This window comes from Arachis stenosperma, chromosome 4, assembly GCF_014773155.1.
Source record: "Arachis stenosperma cultivar V10309 chromosome 4, arast.V10309.gnm1.PFL2, whole genome shotgun sequence".
Taxonomy (NCBI): Eukaryota; Viridiplantae; Streptophyta; class Magnoliopsida; order Fabales; family Fabaceae; genus Arachis; species Arachis stenosperma.
In genome coordinates this window covers 145,999,670-146,012,054 of record NC_080380.1, presented here as the reverse complement: position 1 = coordinate 146,012,054, position 12,385 = coordinate 145,999,670, and the positions used below count along the sequence as shown (strand labels likewise).

The window sequence follows — 12,385 nt, the reverse complement described above, 5'->3', positions numbered from 1 at the left end:
ACATCACCTTAGCGCTTCTATAATTTATTATGAAAAATAAAAATATTATTTATATATTAAAATTAATTATTAAAATTAACTACTAATATGTATAAATATATATATTATTTAATTTATTTTCAATACATACGTATTTATATTTTTATATATTTTATATCAATAGCTAATTTTAACATATAACATAGTTGTATGAAATATTATGGGTATATAGTGAATTAAAACTTACTTTTTTTTTACTCAACATTTTAGATAATAGGTGCAAATAAATAACATATTACAAATTTTATTGCATGAAGAAGATAAATAGAAGAAAGAATTGAAGACAATAGTAAAACATTTAAAATTATGCAAGTCCTTGGAGAAAGAGAGAAGCAAAGGTATCCATGGATTCTTTGTTGGACACCAAACCAATCTCAACACCATCACCATTGCTGCTATCTGAGAAACAAAATGCACCAGTTCTATCAATAGACACCATCTCCACCTTCTTTGGCTTTCCCCACCCAAAATCATTGCCATAAACCTCAAACCTTGGTGTCCCAGCAGCACTCATAAGCTTATCATCACTATGCAAACCATCATGCAAAAGTGATGACCAATTCTCTGCACCACTCAGCACACCATCCTTCAAAGTCTCCAATGCATTACTCAGTGATTCAACGGCAACAACTATTCCATCTTCGCCCAACAATCCTTTTGTTTCAGCAACCGCTAATCTTCCACCAATACAGTTTCCAAAGTAAGTTGGAGGAAGAGGAGGATCCAATCTTGATCTGCAATCAACGTTCAAACCCACATAGACTCTATTGGTGTTAACTTTCTCAGCTTTAGCTTTGCAAACAATAGCATATGCAAGAGATATCACAAAACTTGACAGGTGAAGATCATTCATAGTCTCTTTCTTCTTTGACACCACTAATTTTCTGAGGCTTTCAATGTTTGATCTAGATAAATAGAACAAACCCCTTATTGAATCTTGTGGACCTTGAAGATTCCAAACCTTGAGGCTTCTGTTGTTGGGTCCACCTTGCTTTAACCAATCACTCAGATATTTTGCTTCAAGTCCTTTGGGATCTTCCACAATTTTTCTGTCCAAGAAAGGACTCAATTCAGGAGGCAAATCACAAGGTGATGATGATGAATCTCCTAACTTGTTGCAGAGATAAGCCCAAGATTTGATGAAGGATGTTGAGGTTTTTCCATCAAGAACAGCATGGTGTGATGTGATTCCAATGGAGAATCCATGGTTTGGAAAAAGGGTAACTTGTAAGGCCAAGACAGTGGCTTGATCATCGGAAATGGACAATTCAGGAACAAGATGGTGAACCTCTGAGGCTTCACAAAGGTCAGATCCTGAAAGATGGTTGAAATCAGCATCAGATTCAGCTACAATAAGTGAGAGAGTGTCACCAACGTTGTAGGTGATGATGGGTTTGTTGGAATCATGAGGCCAATTGAGGATTCCAGCAAGAGGGAAATAGTAAGCAAGTGCAAGAGAAAGAGAGTGTTTGAGTTTGGGAAGAATGGTATCATAGAAGAGTGAGGGTTGGTGAGGGAATTCATAGAAGAAAACTCGCTGAACTGGTGGCAACCTTAGCCAGAGTATGTCAAAGAAGGTTAGAGGAAGAGAAGTTGAAGAAGGTAAAGAATTTTGTGATCCCAATGAAGAGGGAGATACCTTGAACAATTGTACAGTTTTCATGGCTTCTTGCTGTTATGCTTGTTGCTTTCAGATCAAGCAACCATATGTGATATGTAGATACTTATAAGGTGCATATATTTTAGTAAAAAAAAAAACACATAAATTTTAGTTGAGTAACACAGAATATAAATTTAATAACAAAAGTTATTTTAAATTGCACAAATTTATTAGTTGAAGAATACCAAAATAATCAGAGTCAATTAATTCTTAATGAGGGACTTGTTTTATTTTTGTTTTTCTAATGGACTAACACAAAATGTGGGCACTAATGGAGGTGGGCCATTGGATTGGTTTTTATGCCAGCCTTTCATTTGGGATTTTGTGTCTAAGGCAACTTTCCTTTGAATAAGACATTCAGGATTGATTTTGATACAAAAAAAAAAAAAATCTCTTTTCTGAATAGAAATTTATTTCTTGTAATTATGTAAAAGTACCAAAGTATCCTCAAAGAATTTAGTGGCAATGTGGCAAAAATATGAGTGGTCCAATGTATCCTCAAGCAATTTTATGGCAAAAATATAGTTTGTGTCAATTTAAGTATTTTTATAAAAATATTAAACAAAAATTGGAATTTTTTATAAGAATTAAAATTAAAAGATTTTTTCAAAAAATAAATATAGTATTATTAATATATTAATTTATTTTGTCAACAAGATAATTTTTTTGTTTATATATTATTTACAAACAAGACGGGTAAAAAATTATATTTGCAGATATCTCGTTTATAATGTCAGAACACTATATCATTAAAAATCATATTTGTAGTATAGTTTAGATGGATTTAAAGAATAAAAATTGTTAGAATATAATTAGGACCAATTAGGATCAATTAGTATATCTGAATATTTATTATAGAATACCTCTTTATCATTACGATTCTCTTAGTACCTATAAATATCCTTCTATATTGTATCATTCTAAACAACTTGAACAGATAACTTGAATACATTCAATAATATACAAATCCTTTCTCGAGTTTAGTCTCTTGTTTCTAACATGGTATCAGAGCCATGGTATCCTCTTTGAAGAGAATATGTTATTTTTCCTTGCGGTGAAATCACCGTAGTTTTTGTATTTTTTTCTCTATGACATTCTTCTTTCCCTTTTGTCACTCCTTTGCTGTTTTTTCACCTCACCGACTAGCCTATTTTCTCTGTTTTATGTTTTTTTCGAGTCGAACGATCAAACACCATTGTCATCTGCTGTTTACCTATTCTCATGAAGAAATCATATAGTTTTTGTTCTCTTTCGCCAGTTACGTCTGCGTTCTCTCGTGACAGTTCCGTCTGCGTTCTCTTGTATTCTCTCGTGGCAGTTCTGTCTGCGTTCTCTCGTGGCAGTTCTGTCTGCGTTCTCTCGTGGCAGTTCTGTCTGCCTTCTCTCGTTGCAGTTATATCTGCGTTCTCTCGTGGCAGTCCCGTCAGCGTTTTCTCGTGGCAATTCCATCTGCTTTCTCTCGTGGCAGTTTCGTTTGCGTTTCGTGTTTCCTTGTGGCAGTTCTGTCTGCGTTTTCCTTAGATAGTGGCATTTCTGTCTGCACTTTCTTCAGACAAGCGGCAGTTTCGTCTGTGCCGACAAGCGGCAGTTCCGTCTGCACTTCCCATTTCCTTCAGACAGCGGCAGTTCCATCTGTGCTTCCTTTCGGCAGTTTCGTTTGCACATGTTTTATCAATTTATGCAATTTTTTCTCTTTTTTCGTTGTTTTAAATAAGTTTCAAACTCAAGTTGTCACTTGAGTTTGAGGGGGAATGTTAGAATATAATTAGGACCAATTATGATCAATTAGTATATCTGAATATTTATTATAGAATATTACCTCTTTATTATTACGATTCTCTTAGTACCTATAAATATCCTTCTATATTGTATCATTTCAAACAACTTGAACAGATAACTTGAATACATTCAATAATACACAAATCCTTTCTCGAGTTTAGTCTCTTGTTTCTAACAAAAATAATCTAATTTTTTATTATTTTGTTTTATCGACCTAATTTTTATTTTTCAAATAAATTCAATTTTAATCAAACGATTGGATTTGCATTGCATGGTACAATTTGAATTTATTTTTTAATCCAATAACACATCTCAAACTATTGTCATTTGAATTTTATTAATTTATATCTTATAAAAAATTTAAATTATAAAATATTTTAAAGTTAATCATACACATTCAAATTCTAAAATTTAAATTATCAATTTTTAATAACAATAATTATATTTTACATATTGTGTCAGTTGTAATATATGAGAATAATCACCCTTGCAACTCCAATGATGGTGAGAAAAAACAATTTGTCAGCTTCAGTTCGAGTACAGTGTGTTTTTTTTTTTTATTCACAACATGATAGCCACTAACAAACCAAAAATTTCATAAAAGAGTAATGCTTTTGGAAATCAATCTTCAATGTCATATTTAAAGGAACATCGCAACTAGGACTTTGGTTTGGTTGAGTAATCAAATATGTTACTTTTTAATATGTTGTATTCGAATTTAAATTTTGGCAATAATTAAGAAATAGATAAAATTTTTAAATGTGTGATGTGTGATGTAATATTTAAATATTAATATTTTATAATATTAATATTTTTTAATAGGTTTAATTATTTTTTTATTTTTATAATTTGTCAAATTTATAATTAAGTTTTTATATTTTTTAGTTAAATTTTTATATTATTTTTAATTTTATAATTAATTTTTTTAAATGTAAAAAATATTAGAATTAATTAAATATTTTTTGTAAATTATAAGTATTTATAATTAAATAATTTTTTATGGTGTATATTTTAAAAAAATATCCTATTAATTTTAATATTTTTATATAAAAAATACTTAATTATAAAATTAAAAAATATAAAAAATTAATTAAAAAATAAATCTTAACTAAAAATTTAATAAAATTATAAAAATTAATAAAATAATTAAATAATATAATTAAGATTCTTTCATTCTATCTTATATACGACAAAAGATTTAGAATTCCTACTGGTGTCGGACGGCTTGTTGGTGGAATTGAAACATATAATATTAGACCATTTTTAGTAAAAAATTTACCTTAATCCTTATTTATGACTCATCTATTTTAAAAAATAATTTTATATTTGTTTTTTATTATAAATAATAAATAAGAACTTAAATTTTTTTTTATTATGAGAAACTAACTTTAATTTCTATTGTAGTCTCACTTAATTAATTAATTAAAATAATTAAAATTAATATAATTATTATTTTTATAATAAAATTTAAAAATAATTCACCGTTAAAAATATTAATATTTAAAAAAATTATATATAAAAATAATATACAATATATAATTTGAGATTACACTAATTTATAAAATTACTTAATATAAAAAAATATAGTTAAATTATTTTATAAAATATAAAAATTAAATTTATTTTTTTATGTAAAAAAATTTAATTAATTATAATTTAATATAATAATATAAATTATTAATTAAATAAATATATAACTATTTAATATAATTAATGATTATAATTATTAATAAACTAAACATGATTAAGTTATTTAATTTTTTTAATAGATGATTAAATTATTTAATTAATTATTGTTTAATAATTAATATAACACCCTACCACACAAAGTCTTATGCTTAAGTAATAAAGCTGAGGTGGCAAGGTATTACGACCTCTAAAAATAAAATATATATAATAATAACAATGAAAAGATATTGTATGTTAGGACCTTTGAAAAATAGGTAAAACAAAATCACAAAATCAAAAGCGAATGTGGTTACTTGCGTGAGAAGAAAACTAAAGCTCAATAATAATTATATACAGATGACACGAGTAGAGAGTCAATAATACAAAATAACAAGCTCCTAACTCAGCCTGCAAAGTTAAGGCTGGCCGGAGAACAGATGCATACATATATATACATAATAATAGCCCAAAAGAACATGTTCAAAACTCTAGTTCTCTAATAAAACCTCTAAGAGGTACATAAACAAAGTATTCTTACATCCAAGAGGAAAAACTATACATATATATACATCAAAGTAACAAAAGGAGACCCCAAAGTAAACCACTTCGCCGCAGAAACTCCAGACGCCTATCGAGGTGCCGCTCGACTTGCATCTGAAAATAACAACACAGAATGGATGAGAACCAGAGGTTCTCATCATGGTAAAGGTGCCACACACATAGTATATAAGGTCTTGCATTGGAAATGTCAGAGGCAATCTTAGAACGCTGACACTCAGATTATAAAACTTAAAACTACTGAACAGAAACCATAAAAGGGGTAGGTGTCTAGAGAATTATAAACTCAACTTAAACTTTAACTTAACACCCAACCTGACCACCTTTCCTCTATTCCTCCATCTCCAGTGGTTTTACAAATACAGACAAACAGGCAATTGCAAGCACAGGTAGGAGACAAGTAGTGCAAGTAGCAATTATCACAAGTATCATAATATGTTCAGTTAGGCAATCCCAAATAAGGCATAGCAAACAAGCAAACAAAATGTATATGATGAATGTCTATCCTACTGGCCGTGAGCTCACGTGTCGGTTACTTTGCCAGAACCTGACACATCTGGTAGCTAATCCAGACATTGGTCTCTAGGTTGCGTATCTCTAGGAGGATCATAAACGAAGGAGAGTGCCTTTCCACCTTCTCCTGGAGGTTTCACGAAGGAGAGTGCCTTTTCATATTGAAGGAGTGTGCCTTTTCACCTTTCAACCAGAGAAGAATGTGGGGGAAACAATACAAAGAAGAGTACCTTTCCACCTTCCCCACATCCACATCACGACAAGAGAGGGAACTTCCGTCCTCATCTTGCCATCCGAACACATTATCAAGTTAATACGCAAGCGGAATCACACACAGACCCTGCCATCTCGACCATTTTGGCCACATATACATATCGACCATTCCGGTCACACACAGTCATCTTAAAATCTCACTATTTATCATCATCATTTTCTTACATTTATTCTTCATAACCATAGCGACATATATTCATTTAGCTTTCACACCATTTCCCTCACAATTCATCTTGTTTACCCTTTTTCTTCATCCCAAAGTTATCTCAAATTCCTAACTTCAACCAATTACTAAGCTTACTAGTAAAATCTACGGTTAATAGGGCAAAAACCAGAGGTTTAGAGGTTTAAAACCATGTTTGGATTATAAAACCAGGAATTACTTGGTGTGCGTGCGCCTCACCTGTGCAATCGCCACTAGCAAAAAGCATATCCTGGTGCATGCGTGCGCACAATGACATGCGTACACACACTTTCTGAAAAACACCAGGTGTGCGTGCGCACAAAGGCGTGCGTAAGCACATGTTAAGTTTCTGCTATTGATGGGTGCGTGCGCACAACAGTGTGTGTGGGCACACACCAGAAAATTCTGACTCTGCTGCATCTTTAAAAATTTCAGTTTTTAGCACCAGATTTTCGGCGTCCATAACTTCCTCTACAGATTTCGGTTTTTCGCAAACCTTATATCGTTCTCAAGCTTATAAAACCCTCTTTAATTTGAAACAAATCTCACTTTCATTCAAAATTTGAGGAGCAAGTTATGGACTATCAAAATTCATCAAAAATAAATTTTTTTACCAAAATTTACCAAACCTCCATTTTCTTTAAAACTCAACCTCAATTCACTTACCATACCTATAACCATCAACACAATATGTCCTTATCAATACCACAACAACCTCACATCTTACCATTTCTCAATTCAACAAGATTCTCATTTCTCCTATTCAACATACATACATACATAAATCATCATCAAATCATCATTCAATATCAATCCTTCTATGCTCAAAATTAGTTACAACACATGCAATATCACCACAACACAACTCTACACCCTTCTATCATCTATCATACTTCAATTCTAAATAATTCTCACGCATAACTTCACAGCCATATCAAGAAGACCTTCAACAATTCATCATCTATACACATTCATTAATCTCAATTTATCAACCATCATTAAATCATCATTTAACATTCAAATTTTCATTCTCAATATTAAATAACAAATCCATACTCAACTTGATTCATAGTTATCAACAAGACACTAAGCAATTTACACCCTTAGACATTCATTCTTATCCTATGGTCATCTAACCTAAGTTTTCACAGAACATTATATATTAAATACGCAAAACCTAAACCATACCTTGGCCGATTTTCGCGTGTTGTTCAAGGCAAAACACTAACCAACACAGCCCCTCAATCTCCCAAAATCATCAAAGGCAAGTACCCAACCTCCACAAGTCCCAATGCTCACAATTTAAGCTCCAACATATACACTTATACATCTAATTTCACATATATTACCATACATACTCAAAATTCACAATTTAACATACTAGAACCGAAATTGGCTAGGGTTGATGAACCTTACCTTGTATGTGCCTCAATCAAACCAAAGCCCACCAATTCCTCAAGTCAATTTGATCCTATAACATCAATTTAACTAGAATCTTACCACACCAAAACTCTAATATTTTAGAATTGGAGAAGAGAGAATAGGAGATGAGATTATGATTTCTTTACCTTGAAAGGTACCGGACTTTGTAGAGCTCATCACTGTAGACACGTGGCCGCAAACGGTGCGACAATCGAAACTCCGAATCAAAAGTTATATGGATTTAATCAAAGCCAAGGGTTTTTGGAACTTTGGAATCGTTCTTCCCCTTAAAATGTTTCAGCGTGCTTGCATGCAGAGGGAAGAAGAGTGGGCTGAAACTTATTAAATGGAATGGGTTAGTTGGGCCTATGGACCCGGTTCGACCGATTCGGCTCGTTCGGTCTAATCTTGGGTCAAATTATTTGAAATTAGTGTCAAAATTTTCGTTTTGAAGAGCTCTCTCCTATTTTAATATTAGATATATATTTTCAATTTTTTTAATAAAATTTAATTTATTGACTAATTATTTACTAATTTTTCGGAGTTTACAATTAATATAATTATTAATTAAGTATAAATATAACTATTTAATATAATTGATTATTAATTAATTAATTATAATTTAATTATTTAATTAATTATAATTTTATATAAATATTTATTTTTATAATACTTGTGACATGAGAAATTATTATTGGAGCGAAAGAGTTCCTGTTCAGAGGCACTCACTTGTGCCTCTCTCTTCTTAAATAATGTGTAAAAATTTTATTTTTTTTTCTTTTCAATAGTTAGTCTCTGCATCTGTTAGAAAAAGAACTTCAATTTTTTTTCAATAGTTAGTCTCTTTATCTATTAGAAAGAGGGCTTCAATTTTTGACCTGTTAAAAGTGTTCTTATAACCCACCACTAAATGTCAAGTTAAACTATGGAATTCGGACAATATTCAATCAAATCAGGATATCAGGCAGCGAAGGAAGAGAAGGATACAATGGAAGTCACAATGCTAGGCAAAACTTCAACAAGTCAGAATTTGAAGGAGATATAGGAGAGGATTTGGAGATTACTGGTACCGGAGAAGGTTAAAATGTTTCTATGGAAAGCAACGCATGGAATTCTGCCAGTGAACGCGAATTTATATCAGCGCAAAAGTGCTCTCACTCCCAAGTGCAGCATATGTCATGAACAAGATGAAACAATAGAACATGTGTTGCTATTATGCCCGTGGACGAGAGCGGTATGGTTTGGATCTGCCTACGGCTCATGATGTCAAATCTTTTGAAAAATGGTTGATAAACACAATTGACAAAATTAAGAAACTGGCAGGAAGTGAACAAGACAAAGTTTTGTGCAAATTAAGGTGTGTTGTTTGTTGGTGCATTTGGAAAGCTAGGAACCAGCACATATTCCAGCAAAAAAAAACTCAATCCACAAAATACAATAATTCACTCAGAACAGATTGCAACAGAATATCATAATGCAACAAAAGACCTCAACAAAGACAATAGAGCTATGGCAGATAGGAATGGAGAGAATCGGAGAATTACCTGTAGGCCTCCACCCCGCAACAAGATAAAAGTAAACATAGACGCGGCTTTTCAAAGAGAGACAGGAATCGCAACAACAGCAGCAGTGTTCAGGGACTGGCAAGGTAAAATCATAACCGGAGCTTCATCAAAATTCAAATCAACATCAGCTTTAGCAGCTGAAGCACAAGCATACAGAGAAGCTCTTATTCTCACAAAAAATTTACAGATAAGGAATTGCATAATTGAATCAGATTGTTTACCTTTGGTTCAAGCGATCAAGGCAAGAACGCCCTTAGCTGAAGCAGATGCAATCATCAGGGACATTCTGCAACTGCTGGAAGAGGCGCCGGATGTGGGAGCTACTTGGACTCCACGAAAAGGCAACACCTTAGCTCACCAACTGGCAGCGATGGCAGCAGTATATCAGCTACAGAGGCAATGGACAGTTACTCCGCCTGTACAGATCAGGAATATTATCATAACAAAAGCAGGATTCGCAATTCTTCAGAACAATCAACGCAATCGAACTCAAGACAATCAGGTTTCAATTTCAACCGACCTTCAAGGAAATCAAAGAGACGAAGGATTAACTGGGTGGGTGGAAACGGAAACCTGGAACAGCCATGCAACTCAGGGGAATCGGCGACTTCAGCACCCGATTTCAACTCGGCAGACGAAACTCACCAGCAGAGACACATTCAATATCACAAATAGCCAAAACAAAGGGGACGAAGCCTCATTTCATAATGGGCAGATGCTCTCTCGGCAGAAATGCAGCAATGGTCACAACGTGGTGGTGAATTTAGCAAACTTAGGACGTTGTCAAGGGCAGCAGGGGAGCTTCGGCGAGGGAGAGAATTCGCGCCGGTTGAAGATGGCATGCACACAGTGATTGGCGGGCGAATCGAAGCTGGAGATATAACTCTGGATGGTCCGCAGCAGCATCTTAATCTTCACATGGAGGTTCAGTGACGTTGGCAGAGCGACGACGCATTCATTGGAAGGAAGAAGAAGAGGGCGAGATTGGTTAGGTCGGGCCTGGGGGTTGGTGAGATGAGCGGGTTTGGGTTGGTTTTCTGAATTTAGGCAAGTTCGAATTCTGGGTCTAGGCCAAGTTTGTCTTTTGGCTCATGGCCATGTCCAAAAAAAAAAAACTACGGAATTCCCACCTATTGTATCCACAGGTGTGGATCAGCAGATGTTTTAAATAATTCACACCATTTAATTTTTCTAATATATATAGTCATAATTTAAAATATTTGTGAGATAAGAAAAGTATATATATTTTTAAATACTCACTATTTTTCATATAATTGTCACTTTTCATTTTTTTTTTTAATTCATTAACTCTTAGAATTGTTTAAATACATTAATTATGTAAAAAAACTAAAATATAAAAAAAATTGGTTATTTTAAGAAGAAGAATATCGTGTTCACTGTTCGGAATTGTAGAGAGTTCTTAGCACGAGGCAAAGTATAAAATATTAAAATATTATATGGCTCACCGGTGTCCAGTTGTCCACGTAACTAGAAATCATTTGACATCTTTTAAACGATGACTATTTATTAAAATTATATATTAAATAAACTATGGGTTAATGTTCAAATTCGTCCCTGAAAGATCATGCGATCTTTATTTTTGTCCCCGAATAATTTTTTTAATCAAATTAGTCTCTGAAAAATAAACTGTTAGTCAAATTAGTCCTTCCGTCAATTGGATGATGACGTATCACGTTAAGTGTCACGTGGCATGATAACGTGACACGCCACGTGGCAGGTAAGTGACACGTGACACTTGACATATAAAAAAATTTTCTATTAGTCAAAATAGTTCTTGAAAATCCAGATGTAAGTCATTTTCATCTCTCAAATTTTAAAAATTAGTCAAACTAGTCCTTATATAATTTTTAAGTTGCAAATACTTTTTACGACGAGCGACGACCCCACGATGGTCCACGATCCACGGCGATTCAGTGACGGTGGGGACCCGAAACCAGAAGACGACGAGCTCCGACGGCCCGACGAGTTGCTTTTGTCGCTGGCGATGAGAAGCCCATGGAAGGCGGGGAGACGCCGACGACGAGACGAGACGCCGGCGAGTGTGAAGGAGACGAAAGTCGAGAGAGACTCTAGTGGGCTAGTGGCAGTGAGACTGTGAGAGAGAAGAGAGAGTTTGAGTCTCAGAATTGAGACCGAGAGACATTCTTCGAGAGGGTGAAGGGTTGATGAGAAAAACCCAAAAAAGATGAACAATTTCTTTAATTTTTTTTAGTATTTTAGATTTTTTTTATAAATGACTATGAGAGATTAAGATTTATAAAAAGCATTAATAAAATTAAAGCAATTATTGTTAGTGTATATAAATAATTAAATGTATTTTGTTTTTTTAATTGTTTAAAATTTAAAATTATAAAATTAAAGTTAGTTAAATTTTAACTTTGATTAATTTAAATAAATAATTTTGTCTAACATAAGAAAAAGAATATTTAAGTCTTTATATAATGTTAAATAAAAATTATTTTTTATTTTTATTAAATTATAAAAGTAATTTAGTAAAAGTACTGGTATAATATCTATTTAAAAAAAATTAATTATTGATATAAAAAATATAATTTACGTGTTATGTTTTAATTTATCTATATTTTTATTATACTGATACGTATAAATTTATCATCTACGCAAACACCATAATTTTAATTTATTGGAAAAAATTCTATATATATAATCTCCACACAAATCATGTCATTCCATCATTACTGTGCA

At 32.6% G+C, this 12,385-nt stretch overlaps 1 protein-coding gene across 1 annotated transcript; it reads right to left on the bottom strand.

Moving 5' to 3' along the window:
- Positions 1 to 263: 263 nt before the first annotated feature.
- Positions 264 to 1,816, bottom strand: LOC130973741 (malonyl-CoA:anthocyanidin 5-O-glucoside-6''-O-malonyltransferase-like). The gene has a single exon (XM_057898390.1). It carries the CDS (start codon positions 1,700 to 1,702, stop codon positions 344 to 346), a length of 1,359 nt encoding a protein of 452 aa, XP_057754373.1. The 5' UTR covers positions 1,703 to 1,816; the 3' UTR covers positions 264 to 343.
- Between the last annotated feature and the right edge of the window lie 10,569 nt (positions 1,817 to 12,385).

Coding starts and splice junctions, on each gene's coding strand:
- LOC130973741 (XM_057898390.1), bottom strand. CDS start 1,702: ATGAAAACTGTACAATTGTTCAAGGTATCTCCCTCTTCATTGGGATCA.